The sequence below is a fragment of the Toxorhynchites rutilus genome, chromosome 2 (assembly GCF_029784135.1).
Source record: "Toxorhynchites rutilus septentrionalis strain SRP chromosome 2, ASM2978413v1, whole genome shotgun sequence".
NCBI classification, from domain to species: domain Eukaryota; kingdom Metazoa; phylum Arthropoda; class Insecta; order Diptera; family Culicidae; genus Toxorhynchites; species Toxorhynchites rutilus.
This window is the reverse complement of record NC_073745.1, coordinates 269,919,639-269,938,456: the sequence shown is the minus strand read 5'-3', so window position 1 is coordinate 269,938,456 and position 18,818 is coordinate 269,919,639. Positions and strand designations below refer to the sequence as shown.

At 40.9% G+C, this 18,818-nt stretch overlaps 1 protein-coding gene across 4 annotated transcripts in view; it reads right to left on the bottom strand.

The window, feature by feature from the left end:
* The window catches only part of LOC129768641 (protein dead ringer), a 282,371-nt gene that overhangs the window by 3,644 nt on the left and 259,909 nt on the right, over positions 1-18,818 (bottom strand). For 3 of the 4 annotated variants that reach the window (XM_055770410.1, XM_055770407.1, XM_055770408.1), the window contains exons 7-9: positions 11,564-11,690; positions 10,670-11,007; positions 9,686-10,602 (exon numbers count right to left, since the gene is read on the bottom strand). In XM_055770410.1, coding sequence (XP_055626385.1) covers positions 9,686-10,602; positions 10,670-11,007; positions 11,564-11,690 — 1,382 coding nt within the window. The remainder of the gene's footprint in view (positions 1-9,685; positions 10,603-10,669; positions 11,008-11,563; positions 11,691-18,818) is intronic. The other variant, XM_055770409.1, reaches the window with a different exon arrangement.

Here is an 18,818-nt window from a genome sequence, read left to right as displayed (position 1 = left end):
TGACCTGACCTGAAAGACATGTAGTTTGTTTGGAACTGTGAGGGAGGGCAGAAAACCCGAGCCATCAGAAGAAGAAGAGAAGGTGACCAAGAGAGTATCAATACCGAAAAACGGTTCCGTTTGAGACATCGAAGCAGCCGCCACACATACACACATATACGTGCGGAACTTCTTTCTTTTAAATGCCATCCAGCATCGAGAAGATTCCAGAAAGATATTATCGTTGCTGAAAAATAATCTGCCAGTTCCCCTGGGAATTGAAAAATACATTCATGCGAAAAAGTTTTTTTTTAATGTTTTCTAACATATAACGCTGCGACCAAATATATTTGGTTTTGTGATTTTTCAATCAAGTGCAATTAGCAGGAAAGCTTCTGAAGATTATTCTTCCCCATCAGTAGGATATGTTCGTTTCCAATATTGGATGCGCGCGCAACGGAAAATGTTTCGCATCGCGAAAAACATAATTCTCAATCAATTATTGCTCAGTCGTCGAAAGTTTCAAACTGAAAGAGTTCATTCGTCTCTAGTTTGCCTTCCGAATTTGATACCGTAAACCACACCTGCTTTCAATTCAGTCACGGACAAAAAGCATACTTAAGCGATATTCTGGTGGTGAAACGCATTCATTTTCCGTGAGGACATCGACAAGACAACATCGTTACTGAACGAACTGGACGAGTTGGATGTTGAGGGATCAAGGGATTCATCACCTGGCCTCACCTAACCTGAAACCCATCAGTTTGTTTGGGACTGTGACGGAGCGCAGAAAAACCGATCCACCAGAAAGAGAAGAGAAGACGACCGAGAGAATACCATCATCGAAAATTGGTTCCGCTTGAGACATCGGAGCAACCGCCACACACACACATACACGCGCGCAACTCTTTACGTTACGCTAGTAATTGAGAAGAATCCGGATAGAAGTGATCGTTTCTGCAAAATAATCTGCCAGTTTCCCTTGGAACTGAAAATTACATTCAAACGGAAGAGTTTATTTTTTATTTTTACGTTTTCTATCCATATAATACTGTGACCAAATACAATTGGTTTTGTGATTTTTCAATCAAGTGCAATTAACAGGTGGTTATCGAGTTAGCATTAACCACGGGTGGTGGACTTCGGGAAGAATCCGGAAAGATACCGCTGCTGCAAAATGATCTGCACAGTTCCCCTTGGCATTGAAAATAACATGCAAGCGAAAGAGTTTATTTTAATGTTTTCTCACCATATAACACTGCGACCAATTACTTTTGGTTTTGTGATTTTTCAATCAAGTGCAATTAGCAGGAAAGCTTCTGAAGATTATTCTTCCCTATCAGTAGGATATTTTCATATCCAATATTCATTTATTCATTCATTCAGAATGGATTCAGATTGAACTTCAAACAAATGATCACTAAATCAACGATAGTCCTACGTCACCATTGCGGTTATACCATAGATATAACCCACTTCCTGTTTTTAAGCCAGAGAAGTGATTGGGCCATATGTCTTCGTCGATGAGAACGAACGTCATGTTAACGTCAATGAAGAGCGTCATCGCGACATGTTAGAAGACTAATTTTGCCCAGAATTGGAAGATCTTAACATCAATGCTATGTTGTTTCAACAAGATAGTGCCACTTGCCACACAGCGCCTGTTACAATAGATTTATTGAAAAGTTGGATTTCTTTTTATGGGGCTATCTCAAGTCACGGGTCTATGTCAACAAGCCAGAAACTTTAGAAAAGTTCAGAGACAACATCCATCGCGAAATTCGTAACATTCCGGTCGAATTTTATATGTGCTTTATTATAAAAGGGTGCATAATGAAAGACCCGTTACTATGGTTAATAGGGTGAAAAGCCAATTACTCGCAGTCGACTCGAGTTTAGAAGGGTGACATATTTTCTTCAGGAAAGCCTTATGACCTAGGACTACGTCTTTCATTTATATACTGTAGTGTAAATCCAATGTTTCGAAAACGAGAATATTACGCCGGACCAACAAGATTTTGAGCGTTAATACCTCCTAACCAACTGAACGAAATGGTATCATAACCACTTAATTCGAAAGATAAAATGTCTACGCGTTATATGCTTGTTAATTATTGATCCAAAAACTTGTTTCAATAGTTTAAAAATAAGGAAATCACACAAATTTGTATATGTAACTGGCACCCGCTCGGCTATCCACTCAGTCATATTTGTACCCCGGTTGGAGCATGTTATCGCTGCTGCAACATTGATGTGGCGAAGCTAACTTCGTTCATCAAACCGGTTCGTGCAAACGAAGGACTCTGGTCTCTCTTGTTCGATCAAGCCGGCGATGAAGACGACTATCAAGAAGAAAGCTGCTGCTGATGCCGGAGCGGCAGCCCGAAAGCAAAAGTCAACTAAACTCTCAGAGGGTGAAAAGTGGCTGCACAGAAGGTGAAAACGTCGGAGCCAAAAAAAAACAGCAGCAAGAACATCATCACGCACAATACGAGAGATTTTGTTTTGTTTTCAATATAAAAATATCAAATAGTTCTTCTAAGCATTCGAAATTTCTTCAATACGAAGGAGAATATCAAATGATGTGGTCAAATACATTTGTTTTTGTAATTTCTTCAATCAAGTGCGAGCAACGCAAAATTACGCCTTTCGGAATCTTATAAGGGGTACAAGATGAATCTTGAGAAAGACTCCGCTCATTACCGCTCGACGCTCGCCGAAAAAAGATGTTCACTCAACAATTTCTCAAACGGGAAGTGAGTGTTTTGAGGAAGGGCAGAGCGAGCGCAAAATTTATGTAGACTGATTGGAAGCGACAGATATATTGTCTTTTGGAAATGGTATACAAATTATATCACACACACAGGGGCGATTCACGAAAACGTTTGCATTTTTTAGGAGAAAAAGGAAAAAAGTTGCAAGATTATTTTTAAGCTAAATGCACTTGGAAACAAATTTGATTGACTTCGTATGACCAAGGATGAACTCTTATGAAATAAATGTTGTAACTTGTGTAACTCATATTTTTAGTATATTTATGAGTGGGTTTTATCTATGATATAACAGCAAGGTTGACGTAGGACTGACGGTGACTTAGTAATCATTTGTTTGTAATGAATAAACAATTGATTGAATCAATGTTGTGTTCGTACCCGCTTTTGTAATCCGTATTAGGAAAACACATTCCGGAGTACAAAAATGCATGCGGATATATAAGTACCCCCTGCTTGCATGAATCAATAACTTCAACTTATATTTTTTATATTATAGAGGCTTCAAACTTGAAAATTAATTCGCCTTTAGTGTAGGTAATGACGATTTTCCCACGCTTCTCGATTTTGTAATTCGTGTTGGGGAAATTCATTAAGTTTTGCACTTATGCATAAGGAACAGAAATGTTTTGAATTGCGTTGAACAAATCTTATTCCGGTGTTTCTTTGGTTGCTCCTTTTGGACGGTAGCATTTGTCGGTAGCAAGAGTCGGCAGTAAAACCGGCTTTGTTTCATCCTGTGCTGGAAAATTGGCTGAGTAAGGAGCGAAAATTGTTCGTTAGGGGTATTGTTAACCGGTTTTACCGGTAATATCGGATCATTTTCCATTACCGAATTACCGGTAATTTTACAATCAATAACTGGCAATTTCGGTAATTTTTATAAAAATAATATTTGAAATATTGCTCGAGAATCAAATAAGATCGAAAAAACACAACTGGCAGTGTTGCGCTGATTCTACGACCTCCAAACTTCAGTTCAAAAATCGCTGCTAGATCTGAAAATGAAATACAAGATAAGCTTGAGCGATGAAGAACTGACAGCGATAAAGGAATTGATTGATGTCCTCGAACCAGTTCTGGTCGCTGTTGAACTGCTATTGCGGGAGAAATACACCCTTTTTGAAGCTGACGTCAGATTGCAATTTATGCTAGAATAGCTAGCGGAGCAACCATCAGAAATTTCGAAGCAGCTGCTCGAAGCCCTGATTGGAAGGATTGCAGAAAGACGTTTCGTATATGCAGTTTATTTTTCCGTATATGAATAATCGTTCTGCTCGTGGTCGTGACACAATTGATGATGACTTTGGCGTCTTCTATCAAACGTCACGGACTGCATTGTTCAAGCAGTCATTTTGAATAATTTTTGACTTGATCAAATTCTACGATGTTGATATTGATTCAGTAGCTGGACAACAGAAGAAGAAAAAACACTGGACGATGCGAAACCTGCGGAACACTTGAGCATCCAGGAGTATTAAACTTGAACGACGGTTGCAACAATCAAAGGTATCAACGTCCAGCCCAAACTCAACGTCTATAAACGTATTGATGAAAACCCTCGGACAAGTGTTTTCGTACAGAGGGCATCAGAGGCAAATGACAATGGTATTCGATACTTTTCTACCCAACATAATTGGACTCTGAATGGGCGTTTTCCACTTCTGGAATGGTTATTGAGATCCGATCTTGATTTAAAGACGACAAAATTAACATTCTCTGTGTCCTTAAGTAATAAGACGCGTTCACATTACGCCGAGCGGCCTTGGCCGCCCGGTAAAGCCGACCAAATGTGGACGTACCGCCCGGGCATGCCGACGTGCCGAAAACTGACTCGAAACAAACCAAACCCAACCCGAAACAAGTGGGTCCGGTTCGAGAAAGTCGAACCAAAACAAAACGAAGTATAGGGGAAGTGTGTAAAACGCACCCCCTAAGCGAGAATGGATTTATCTTGACCGTGCTCTTAAAATTTAAGGTAACAATTACGTCAGTACGTAGATTAGTTAACCCTCAGTAATCTGAAATCGTTCTGTATTTTAGATACTGAATAACAAAAGTGCTACGAATTTTATTTTGTAAGGCGCCCAAATTCTAAATTTCCAATCATACGGTGTTAAATGGCCCAGCAGAAGTATAATATGCCCATGAGTTGTTTCTCTCAGAGACTATAAAGCTTGTATGAATGAGAGATTTCATCAATCTATTCATTTCATGCCCACCAGCGAAGAGAAGAAACCGTTCCTCCGGTGAGCGTGTTCTCCCAGTATTCGTGCGTTAATTCTCCAGTCCGCGCTCTTGTTTTCCTGCATTCTCTGAGCACATAATATAGATGCCAGATGTGAAGACATGTTTTCGTTTTGAAGACATTTAATTTTGTGAAAACATACTGAGGTCATTTCAAAATATGTGAAAATTATTTTATCGAACATGATTTAGAAATATCGTGATGGTTTGCTCATTTTTGTTCATTACGATTACATTTGAAGACATTTATTCGTGCCATGCAGAGATATTTGAAAAAATCATCTGGCATCCCTCACATACAAGCTATTTCTATCGTGAGAATGTTTACGGCCGAAAGCGAGCAAATTGCCCCGATCGAGGGTATGCCATACTGCCCGATGGTAAGTTGATGCGGAAAATATCAAATTGAGAAGGAAATGAATCTATTCTTACCATTTTCTTCATCTGAGATATTTACTGGGAACTCGACTCAATAAATATGACCTACAGTTATCGCCTCTGAATCGGTTTCAAGCAACAAAAACCTTATAGAAATTATGTAGAAAATAACATCGAAAATTGCTTCCAAAGAAAATTATTTTTCTTATTTTTTTAAAGCATGTTATTAATGTAAAACTTGCATGGTAGGATTCTATCATTGACTAGCACGATTGCCTATATCCATTGAATTTCTATTCTTGCTGGTTTACGAGAAAATCAGGCGGGTCAAATTGTTCGGCAGGCGCGTTTTAGACACATCTCCTCTAAATTAGCGTAGACGACATTGTGCTTCGTGTGTTCGTGACGGCTTCGTACATCCGATGGGGCTTCGGCTTCGTGCACCCGATGTGGCGTCCACATTACATAACGAACCGAATATGCCGCCTGGTACAGGCCGATCGGCATCATTCGGCATAATGTGGACGCGCCTTTACAGTAGAACCCCGCAAACGATAATCGATTAATCGTAATTAGTTAGACTAATATTTCCCATTTGCTAGAAAGCCATCTGGGATCAAAAAAGTGTTCATTTCGCCTGAAAATCAATTATTATATTTTACGGTCTCTTAACCCATTACTGCCCATGTGTAGGTTATGTTTACTTTGCGACTTTTGCGGGAAACTCGAACTTTGCAAGCTTCAATACACAACAAAACAACAAAAATGACAGATAAAATAACACTGATGTAAAAAACACTCTTAAATTGTCATGTGATATTATTTAAAATGCGCTTAACACTTTAGTTTCATCAAAAACAGTTTTTCAAAAACGGGTTTCATACGCTGGGTACTAATGGGTTAAACTCGTAAACGAAGCTCGGTTCGGCATTGAGCTTCGTTTGCGAGTTTAGGAGAGCGTCAAAGATAATGATTGATTTTCAGGATAAAACTGCAGCAGCCGTACGTTTTTTTTCTCTGGGTTTGGATCGATTAATCGACGTAAATTATTCGTTCGCTTCAATTATTGGTGGCGCAGTATTCGTTCGATTAATAATCGATTTCTGTATGAAGTATTCGATTCATCGATTAATCGAACGATTATCGGGGATCACTACAGAGAACATTAAACTATCCATCTGCAAGGTCATGTTCACCAGTGGGCAGATAATATGAAAGCTATGACCAAAACAAAAAAGCAAGCGCCTACATCTCACTGGCAAATTTTGGGAAACTCTATAGAATTACTATGGAACTCGCTTTCGCGGATAATCCGCACCGCGGTTCATCCGCTCGCGGATAATCGGGGTTCCACTGTACTCTATCCAGCAAAAACTTGCAAAATGTTTTTTTTTTCGTAAATTAATCATTATAAATAAAAGCCATTTCATCAAGAAAATTGTTTATTTTAAAGTGTATTTTTTATCGGTAATTTACCAGTTTTGCCGGTAACGAAATTTTCATTACCAAATAGCCGGTTATTGAAATTTTGGCATGCTAATGCAATTCCTAGTTCGGAAAATCGAAACGGTATTCTGCCGTGATCTCGCAAAGTGACGCAACCGCCAAATTTGACATTTTACTTTTTATGTTATAGATCGATAAAGAATACCAAATCCTTCCAAACGACTTCAAAGTTTTACAGAAATGTGAAAAAATAACCCCGTAAATGCTTGAAAACGGAATGACGTAAGCCCTATTTCCACTGTGATGTGGCGCAAGCGCCATTTACCTTATGGTGTGACGTAATTTGATTGTGATGCGATGTGATTTTTTGATCTGTTCTGATAGCATAGAATGAACGAGCAGAGACAGCAAATTTCACATAACAACATGTTCCGTAATGGACTTTTGGCATAATGAGAGTCACATGCCTTCTTTCTTATAAAAAAAAAACACTTTTTCGAAAAGCTTGTCATGTCAAATATTTTAATCAAAAACAGTCGATCTTCATGCAGTGCTACATTACTAACAGCAATTTTGTTTTAGAACTACAAATTTTGTACTTAGAAGATCTATTCAAAAGTCTCGTCAAATATTTAAATTCATAAAATCAAACCCATCTTGAAAGAAAAAATAATATCCTAGATTTAAGTGTATTGTTGTTCTCACATATTGCACATAACGATTGTAAATAAAATGTTGAACTCATCAATTTAATGGTTGATTACAAGGATTTCCCAAAAGTGTAATTTATCTTCAGAAATCGAGCGACATCTTATAACAAAACTCAAATCATCCTCAAGTAAACAGTATTTGCTTTACATCGGATAATTCCGGACGACACTATCATTATTTAACACGGATGTTCTCAATTGCAATTTGGATTGAAAAAAAATTGTGCTGTCCATAATTATTACAATCGGGTTCTAAACTATGTGAGCCTGCTCAACGTATGCTACAAAGTCGGAAAATGTGTAGAACTTTTCTACCTGATGCTTTTGATTGTTCTCATGCTCCGCTCAACAGCGGCATTTTGGAGAAAACAATTGGAAACAGATTCTCGTATACTTTGATGGATGAACGCCAATCGGTTGTGGGAACAGTGATAAAAATTTGCTGTTTCCACAACAAACTGGCGTTGGTAACATAGCCTCAATAAAACTGCATTTTTTTCAAAAATCAAGCAGATGGCAATGTTTTTCCATCAATTGTACACAATTTGTACAGATCATATTACCGTAATGTACGCGTATGCTGATTATACATGAAATTTTGCCAAAAGTCTCGTACTGTAAATTCATCTCTCTGGCGCTTGCGTCACTTTGCAAGAATACGGCAGTATTGGAGTATGTTTGTATTTAAGCATTTTCTATATTGAAACAAACAAAAAATATTGTAAAAGCTTTTCAATGATTGAAAGAATGTCCAATTTAGTCGTGATAACGTATTCACTTATCAAGTATAGCCAAAATTCTGTCAGTGAAATCGCGACTGCTCTCAGCAGAAAATATTGGTGCGAAAAAATATAGTAACACTGCAGTCGTGTAGTTCGATGTTCCCCTTCACTCTTACTAAGTTTCGTGGTCCCATCAGTACTTGTTCGGCTTCCTAGCAACGATAAAGTTCGGGCTGTACGAGAAGCGTGACGCAATTGTCACGTTATTTAAGTGCGTCAAACAGATCTATAAGCTGCTCATACCGTTTTCTATCAATGAACGATTCGTGTTCCGTTCACTACAACAGTACAAAGAAACAGCTGATGTAGGCGATAGGCCCAAAAAGGGATGTCCGAAGTCGGTACAGCTGCACAATGTTATCCATGTTGTTCAGCGTTCGAAGCGTTCATCAATCGAAATGAATTGGATAAATTAATTGGTGCCTACATCGATGTGTAAGTCATTTATTGACGCCCAGATTGAAGCGAATAAAAGCGAATGGAATGATGCAAAACTCCTAGAACGGTTAAAAAACGAGACTGGCATCTCCGAGACAGACATCTCCGCAAATAATTGGCCATTTGCCAATCCGTAGGATTACTCACAGTTCTCATTGGAACATTGGAATTGCCAATCGTCAAACAATTCTATCGAGAATCTGCAGCGATTAACGATTGGCCTCAGCGTTTTCGACTCTGCGTGAAGAAGAGATGGTCGAATAATGTTGTCAAAAAATGTTAATTCTTGATACTTTTATACCTTTAATAAATTTTTTGAGGGTTTATCTCATTTTGTTCTCGAGTTATGATTTTTACGGGTATAGAACTGAATGTTTTCCAATTTGAAATAAAAAGTGAGTCAATAAAAGTACCAGTTGGATACGTATATTTTACATTTCATTGGGAACAGCAGTAAGAAAAAAAATCATTGCGGTCCGCGGCTATAATGAAAATTCTAATGCGGCCCGCGCCATGTCTATACTTGGCCACCACTGACATAGCTAATCGACCAACTCAAACTTATGTAGGGGAACGAGGCGGGACCTTCATCAACATATTATTAATTTTAAGCCTTCAATTTGATATGTCGATCATCTAAATCGGTTTAGTGGTTCAAAAGTTATGAGTATTTGAAAAAAGTCAGTATTGGGAGTAGTGGAAAAAAATGATTTTTCGAATCCCCCTAAAACGGAAATGACCACCCTTATGAAAAAATCAGAATACAAGTCTGATATTTTGCGATAAAGCACAAAACTACCCATTTTCTTGGAAATGCGAGAACCAATATATTGGTTTGGCATGAAATGACTGTATTATTATGTTAATGTTCGCCCAGCTAGAAGGCAGTCCAGTTAAAGCAGGTCCAGTTAGCTAACGATTACTGTACACTTACCTCTGCTGGTCAACTTAAACTGCATTCCCATGATGCCCATGGTCGTTCCGGTGGCACCCAAACCTGGACTCGTCGAGCCATTCGCTGAGCGAGAGCAGTTTTGACGGTCGCTGTCGATGGTACCGATGTGGTTATCTGTCCTGGCTGCTCCACTCAAACGATCTCCATTTTGGCGGTTCTGTTCCGAAATGTGTTGCTGTTCTTGCTGTTGTTGTTGCTGCTGCTGCTGCTGCTTCTGTATTTCCCGTTCATGTTCCCGCTGTAGTTCACGCTCCCGTTCTCTTTCCAGGAGCTGCAACTGCTGCTGATGATGCAGCAGTTGTTCCCTCTGAAGTTGCTCCAGCTGCAACTGCTGCTGCTGTTGACGCTTGAGCTTGTCGGCATCTTCGCATCGTTCACGTTCGCGTTCCAGCAGACTCAAATTCAAACTGGCCAGATGATTCACCTGCACCTGGTCGCGCTCTCTCTGTGCCGCGGCCAATGCCGCCGCGTGCTCTGTGATTCTATTCAACGCCAGAGGATGGGCGTCTTCGGCCATATTCATCTCCTCATCCTCGTCCTCTTCCTCGTCATCCGGAATATCTTCATCGTGGTGACGCATGCCATTATCGCCGCGGAGATTTATGGGTGTTCCGTCCGAACGGGCGTCATCTTCATCGTGCGAGGACATGTTTAGCTTCTGTGGGGTTAGCGAGCGACCGTGGCCATGCAGTTGTTGCTGTTGCTGCTGTTGGAGCTGCTGGGCAGCGGCAGCAATCGTATTGTTGTTGCTGCGTTTTGCCGGTGGAATGCCACTATGGAAATCGCGTCCCATCGAGCGATCCGTGAAGTCCATCGGGTGGTCCCGCTCACGTTTGACCGAGATGTGATGGGGCGGAGAGTCCGAAAGGTTGAGCGCTTCCCTGTAATTGAATAAGCTTGTGAGTTATCACACGTTAGCGGGTTTGACAAATTGGGGGACCACTGGAGTGAGAGTGTACCAACCTTTGCAACTCTGGCGGACTGGTGTTGATCGAGTTCGGTGGGCTCGTGTTGTTGTTGTACATGTTCCACAGAGCGACCCGGGACATCTCCAGCGCATTGAGCGCATCTCGAGGGGTCAACTGTTCCGGGCTCTGCTCACGCTTCATCTCCTTCGGGTGGAACAGTTTGATGTAATCGAGCATTCGCTGCTCGAACTCCGCCGGCAGGATGTTTGGTATTTGGCCCACGTTCGGTGCCCCCAGCAGCCGGTGGTGCTGCTGCTGGTTGACATGGGTTACCAGCGACAGCGGGGACATCTGTTGAATGCCCTGCGGTATGGGCGAACGTTGAACCGATGGCTGCGAAAACATCAGAGAAAAAACAAATGGATGAAAAGGGTGCCCGGGTACAAGAAAGCGGGGACGGAACGGCTTGTAAATGTTCAACGGAACGCGATTGCAAAACATGGGATCAATTTGCAGTTTTATTGCCTGTTTGTTTAGCCAACAGGGAGTTTATTAATGAATGAGTGAATGAAAATATGAATAATCAACCGATCCGTCAGAGTCTCTCTCGTTGGGGTTGGAGACCGCGTTGTTGCGCGGGCATGTGCGATGCTGTGATTTGCGTTTGCTATGGTGATGATGATGGCAATGATGATGATTATGGGGACGGATTGATGAAGGGCGCTCGGGATGGAGCGCCGAGAAAGTGGGGAAGCTTCAAGGGCTGACAGCGAAAAGGCACATAAATCAATGGTTAATGAGAAGTTGGATATCAGAATGGGCTCATTTTTCAATATCGTTGGAGGTTGCGTTTATAAAGTCAGAACCTCAATTGTTTTGGCATTTGGGCGTTTGGGTGTTTGGGCGTTTGGTCCGTGATGTGATGTGTATTCATAAACTGTTGACTTACCGCATCGAATTGTCCATAGCTAGAGCGACGACCCTCGCGTCTGTTCCCATCGATGGCAGCCTGCAGCTCGGCTGGTGTACTTAAGCTATTCTTCTCGCACTCGTACGGGTAGAGATACTTCATATACCTATGGGAGGGGAAGAAACAGAACAGAAAAAAACTAGTTAAATATTGTAATACAAGAATTTCTCAACAACCGGACCGATATATCGCTGCAGTTCTAATTGATCAAGCAAACAGAAAGTTTACTCGGTGAGTGAACACCGGAGAAAAATGAAGAACTCTCATTTCTCGAGAACTGATGCATTTTCATAAATAATTAATCTTCCCTTCCCTCAGCGCCGGGAAGCCTTCATTCACACTGACGGAAAAAGAAAGATATTGCGCGGACCGCGCTCGAGACGCACTTCTCGTCATCACGACCGAGGGGCTCGTATTCACACAAAAGTGCGGAATACGATACCGGGCCCAGGCGAGCGATACCGAGAGAGAGAGAGAGAAATGACCGAGGAAAACACGTTTTATAATGATTAAATTAAACAACAAACAAATAGAATCATCAAACAAACTTGTTAAACCATCACAACGCGGAACAACGGTGCAGAAAGTGCCCAGCGTTATTTATGTGTACCACAACAAACTGCGGGGAAACCTGGAGTGCTACCCCGCAGATGAATGCTGTTTTGCATTTAGCACGGCCAGAGCCGCGGCTTCGGATTGTTACAAATGGTTTCTGGGTAGATGTAAGAATCCTCTGACGAATATGTGGGATAAATGATCGCGCCTATTGAAGTTGTTTCGAAAATGTGCGATTATTGAGAACTCAGATAGGAATTAATTCGATTTCTAGATCTTCCGGAGAACATGGTGACTTTTTTCGCCCTACATGACAATACAACGTAGCCAAAATATATCAGAAACACGATTCTACGGATTTTCAGAGCAAATATTTAGGGTTAATTGGTATCAAACGCTCTTCTCTATGCATTTTATCAATCGATGCATGTACGAACCACATCGATTGGCAAACTTTTTCATTCTCGAGTACTTTTTGTAGGAAAAGAACTCACTCATAGATTTTCTGCTATTCTTTCCTGCCTAGATGTTCTTGTATTATGCAATATAAAATAAAACGAACAAAATTGTTACCACTAAAATCCATCCAATAACGCCTATCAACCGAAGAACACAGCTCTGTGCGCCTTCTTCACACAAGTTACCTCCTTAAAATGAGCTGCATTTTGACGTCAACCCAGACACAAATGCGTAGATAAATGATCGATCGAAAAGTCACCAAAAAGCCCAAAAACACTCGTAAATTCACACTAAGTTCAAGCTCTCCCGTGGCAATGAGTTATAAAAATCAATTTGATTTTTACCATGTCGGGTATAAGTTGAGAATGCATCGAACATTGTGAAATAACACTTCAGTGAAAATTTTGGTAGCCCTTAAAAGGGTTGTGGCGAGCAAATTGCGTCACTGCGTGTGATGAATCGATATGATGTGAACGGTTTACTCCTTCCGCAGAAACTCTTTGCTGTTACTACTGCTACCGCTGCTGTTTCTGCGATGTTGTTGTTTCTGCTTTGCTACGGCTCCTCTCAATGCGAAGTGCTTCCCGGTTAGAAAGTGAATTATCGATTCGGAACGCAGTAGCGACGTTTATTCTAATGTATTGATTCACAGGGTGGGGCTTGTGACGCAATGTTTCGCTTCATTTTTTTGACCTGGGACTAGGTCTTAACGGGGGATAAAATGAGAACCTACACACAGAATATGCAGGAAAAAATGAAAGATTTCGAATGCTATCTAAACACCTTAACTGCCCTGTTTTGATTGGCCCGATTTACGGTTTCCCCAACACGACCATCGAAACCAAGGTACCTGGGGAAATTGGCATTGCAAATACATGCAAGTTGGGGCAATTTGATGATTTTGTTCCCACCCACATGTGTTCCCTAATACAGCAATCAAAACCAAGGTGCCATGGCGTTTATTCAACAGAGTTTCATTTGGTGATCTCGGGAGCGGACACGGTTTTCTGGCTAATAACTCTCTGCTCTTAACATCTTCTTCTTCTTCTTCTTCAATGACACTAACGTTCCTAGAGGAACTTCGCCGTCTCAACGTAGAATTACTTGCGTCATTTTTATTAGTACTTAGTTGAGCTTTCTATGCCAAATAACACGCCTTGAATGCATTCTGAGTGGCAAGCTCTAGAATACGCGTGATCACAGTGCAAGTCGGAGGAAATTTCTTTGACGAAAAATTCCCCGGACCAGAACGGGAATCGAACCCGAACACCCGGCATGTTAGTTATGACGCTAACCACTCGGCCAAGAGAGCACCCCGGAATGCTCTTAACATTCCGTGCCCTATTTATACGATTTATACGATTGGCCCATAGTCATTTGAATAGCCTATAATTGCGATTGATTCTTTAGTCGGGTTCCTTCTCAAATGTTCGCTATAAACAATACGCTATAGCGGTCTCGTTTCCATGCGTTCCCCTATTGCGTGACAAATCTCTTGTTATTGTTTATGTGTTGATGGCTGTTTGGTGTTGTTTCCTACCGCTAGTGATATGTATTATTCATGGTACAACTAATCACTGTTCTTTCTAGGTAATTGTTCCTGTTAGAAAAGGTAAGTGACAATAACTATTCTAATGTATAGCTATGTTAACCGTTCTCGTTTACAGGTGCGAACTCAGGATAATGTTAAGTGTTTAAAGTGATCTTTGTGCAGTTTTTTTGTGTGATAAATAATATGTTTAAAATAAAATCTTGTGCTTTCTTTCTGTTTGTTCGGCCCGAGCCGTAACATCAATTTTTGTCACTTCAAGAGGACTGTACTCAGAGCAGATGGAACAATCAGTTGATAAGGTACAAAGCGCAGATGGAAACTTAGATTCACTAGCAGAAGATTTAGCGTTCGGTGATGCTGAATGCGTCCTGGTTAACCGTACTGAGTCAATCCGGCTTCTGGATTTTTTTCCTCGACATTTCAAGCCCTCACCAAATGTGTATTAGATGTATCGCGTGTCGCGTAATTTCGAGAGAACCGCGTAAAAAAATGCTTAAGAGAATAATCCAGTGTATATATGAAATCATATAACATACGAAAAACTCCATTTTACTTATGAACAAATTGTTCTCAGACAACTGAACGAAAAATCCTTCAGAATTAAGATCGGTGCTATGAATCTGCTGCAGTAATTATTTCAAAAAAACGAAATGAATTTAACGTAAATATTTTTCGATAGTTTTTCCAATGTATGTAATAAATCGTATATTCGTATGACAATAGTTGCATTAAAGAGGTCTCCGTAGCCACATTGGTTGCGCGTTCGCTTAGTAAGCGATCGATCGTGAGTTCAAAACTCAGGGCCCTCATTGACCATCTTTGTATTGTTACAGAATAACTACGTCCACGCAACAATCATCAGCGATGGAGATCGATCCACGGTCGAAATAAGATCGATTCATCCATACAACTGCTCTGCTCTACAAGACAGATCGGGCTGCTGTTCTATTAATAACTCAACAATGATCAATCAACTGTCTCCGCTATCTGGTCTAACTGAACAATGGAGGAACAGAAGGAAAATTCTTACGCCTAAATGGCTACCGTGTAAATGTGTACCATATGCAATGGTATAGAAGGGAATACTATAACGCCGAAAAATGGCAACTGTGTAATGTGCTAATTATAGATATGATAAACAGATTTTATTTATAGATATGAGAAACATGTGACATGTACACGATTAAAAGTTGGCTCTGTTACAGCTAAAATATTAATGGCCCTTAAAATAAACAAAAGGGATTTAAAAAATAGCTGCATTAGGTACACATATAAACACCTAACACAAAATACAACTGACAAGTGTACAGATGAAGTAAAGCCAATGTTGTATATTCCGAATATTATTTCCATGTTCCTCAATTTATCAAATTCATTTATTACAAACGTTTATAACCATGGCAAAAATATTGTTAGCTGAAAAGGTTTCATCCATCTAGCGCTATTTAATAAACCTTTAGTAAAGTCCTATGGTAGCACAAAGTTTCACTGAAAACCGGAAAGTCTACATCTGCAAACCTATTGAATTATGATATGTTAGCAGTTCAACGTAAGCTCGACTCATCCAAACTAAACCCCAAAACTTTGCAGGCTCCAGTGAAACATTCCGTAAACTTTTCGAAACTCGGGACACAACCTTTCGCCGCGATATAAACTGGCCACAAATGCCATTAATACCGCAAATTAAACGATTTCGGTGTGCCAGATGAGTTTGATGGAATGATCATTAAAAAACAACGCGCAAATGGTATAAAATAAACCGTATATAAAACAAGGGCGGTATGAAGACTATAAATCATTCCGGACTCTCTCTCTCTCTCGTCTCGTCTCCTCGCTCTCGACACATTCGAGATGCAGATATGTTGGCATTTCGCAATGCCCCGTTCTACAGCCAGCGAGGCATAAAAAAATGATCATGTTAAGATGATGGAAATGTGATGGAATTGAAATCGGTATTATAGCCATTATTCCTGGAGTCCCCCTGCCGAGTCCTTCTCTCGCGAGAACCACTCCGCTGTGCTGACGGCGGTCACCGCCGTCGAGGGCTCGGCATAATTTATTCCCGCGTGAATTCCAATCAGCTTCGAATGTTTGCGTATCATGTCTACAACCACGTGTGAAACCCTCCAATCTCTCCGCCTTTTCGGGATCTGCGCGCTGCGCTATTGCGCGAGTGGGGAGTGAAGTGAAGCGAATCAGTGCTTCCTGCCCTCGCTCGGGGTGCTTCCACTCCTCCCCCTTTTTTCCCCAATCGTCGCGCACGTTATCATGCGCTGAGATCTCCCTCTTTCTCCGATTCCCGGCTCTGACGAATGACGACGTCATCTTGATGAATTAATTGACTTATTTCGCTTTAACCGCTCCGTTCCGCTGGAAGATGGCGGCGTCAACCCACCGGCGTATGAGTGGAACCAACATTTCCGTTATTGAAAAATGGCGCTGCAATCATCATGCAAAAAACGGCACTGAAATGGATTTCTCGATTTCTTCGCAACATTTGCTGTTTTCAATCCATTAATTCGAGGTATTCTCCACTGTCAAAGACACAGATTCCCACACGAAATGAGGCAACTTTCCCGGGGCACTAATTACCGTACACAACACCGCAATTACATCGACTGTGCCAACAGTCGCGCTCCCCGCCTGGATTAATATTTGCTTATTCAAAATTTTCAATATTATCCCACAGCGGAAACCCACTTCTCGGACTCGGTTAATTCACCACTTCACCCAGTTCCCCCCTCCCGGACGATGCTAGACCGGTTCGATAGTAAATGAATTATTTATACTCCACTAGACGCGCGAAGGGGTTTCTAATTTCGAACCACGTCACCCCCTGACGGGTGACGGGAAGTGAAGTGGGGCCAAGCCAGAAGAAACAATCAATTTACTACACGATATCACACACTTTCGTGTTTGAACAATTAAGTGATTGTTTGGATTTATCTTTCAACCCGCTCACCCGCTCCCTCGACGTCTTCATGAAATGAATGATGCCTCGGAGGTCTCGCGGATCCATTCGAAGTGCGTGGCGTTCATTGAGAAAGCTGCCGCGGTCCCGGTGGAGTAATTGTGCGAAATGCCCAAATTAAGCGGTGAATGCGAGCGGTAGACACCGCCACCATCCCTGGACAACCGTTTGAATTGATTGTCAGCGCGTCAATGGCATTCGATCGATGCGGATAACGAAGTCATTGAGATTTTGAGATGAAAAAAAAATCACGCGAACCAAAATTGAGTTGTAGTTATGGTAAAAAAAAATGAAGTCTTCCATGATCGGAGTAAGATTATGCGATAACGGGAATGAAACGAAGATAATTTTGCACAACAACTGAACAGCGGTGGAAATTCATGAGCATTTCGTCGGATACCAGATTCGGTATAAACAATTTGCTCTCGAGTAACACAGATACAGGTTTACTCATCGTTTTAGATTCATGAGTAGGAACAGATTGTAGGGAACATCTACTTGCCTTATTTGCAATACTGATCATCAGCAGTATACTCATGAGTATACTCGAGAGGAAATACCCCCTTTAGTGATATTCTACAGTTGTATTCTGACATGTCCCTATACTCGCGAATCGAATTTCGTTAGAAATTCTACTGTGGTTTTATTTGAGAAACGAATTATGCGAACAGCCTTACAAACGTCACGATGAACTAAATTACGAGTTCATTTTCATATGGTATATGATAATTTTCCGTCGAACATTCCTGTTTCAAACTAAGAGTACCTGTGGATTCCGGTACATTTACGATTTTTAAAGTCAGTCTCTCAAAATATCAATGAATGACACTATCATCGGAAAGTACCCGGGAGGTTCAGACCGATCCAACTACTCTTTGGAACGTCTCAAGATATTGTATAAAATCCGCAGCTTTCACTACCGCTTTTTGGGTCCACACTTGATTGTTTTGTTCAACCATTTCCGTAGCTGATTGTCCTAATTTGAAGTTGAAATGTATAATTTACGCAAAATAGCTCCAATGTGATGTAATTATCCCTTGAAAAAGCGAGAGAAGAGGGAGTTAAAAAATTAGAACCGAAGACTACGTTAGCAATGAGGTCGTGGCCCTTCTAATCGAACTTTTTGAGATAAACCATTAGTGGAATATATCGACCCTTTTCAGGATCACCAAAGCTTACGTGATTTTATGGATGCAACTAAAGATAGTTGATGCAAGATTCATTATTGTTCTCGCGAGAACAATCCACAAGCTGGGCTTATGTCGAAATTTGTGTCCTTATTACATGCAGTGTTCTAGACAAACTATGCAGCCACAAACGATTTTATATTTATGGCAACACCACCATCAAAAATGCTGAAGTGTGATTCATTCGTACACAATGCGTCTGCACCCGATGCGAAGTACTTCTCATTCTCGGATTTGAGGACAAAAATTTAGCAAAAGATCAGAATCGCAATTCATTGACGACTCTCCCTCCGAAGCGATTTCGCGTCGAGGAAAACTTCTGTTCGCTGGCTGGAAACTGAATGTTTTTCACGAATGAAGTTTAGAATAATTCTCCTCTATCAGTGCAAGCTTTGCACTATGCTTGCTTTGTGCCTATTCTGTGAAAGCATTCTGAAACAAAACAAAATTCCACGTCCATACAGCACGATAGCAAAATAGAAACGGAGGTTGACTTCTGTTTGTCTCTTT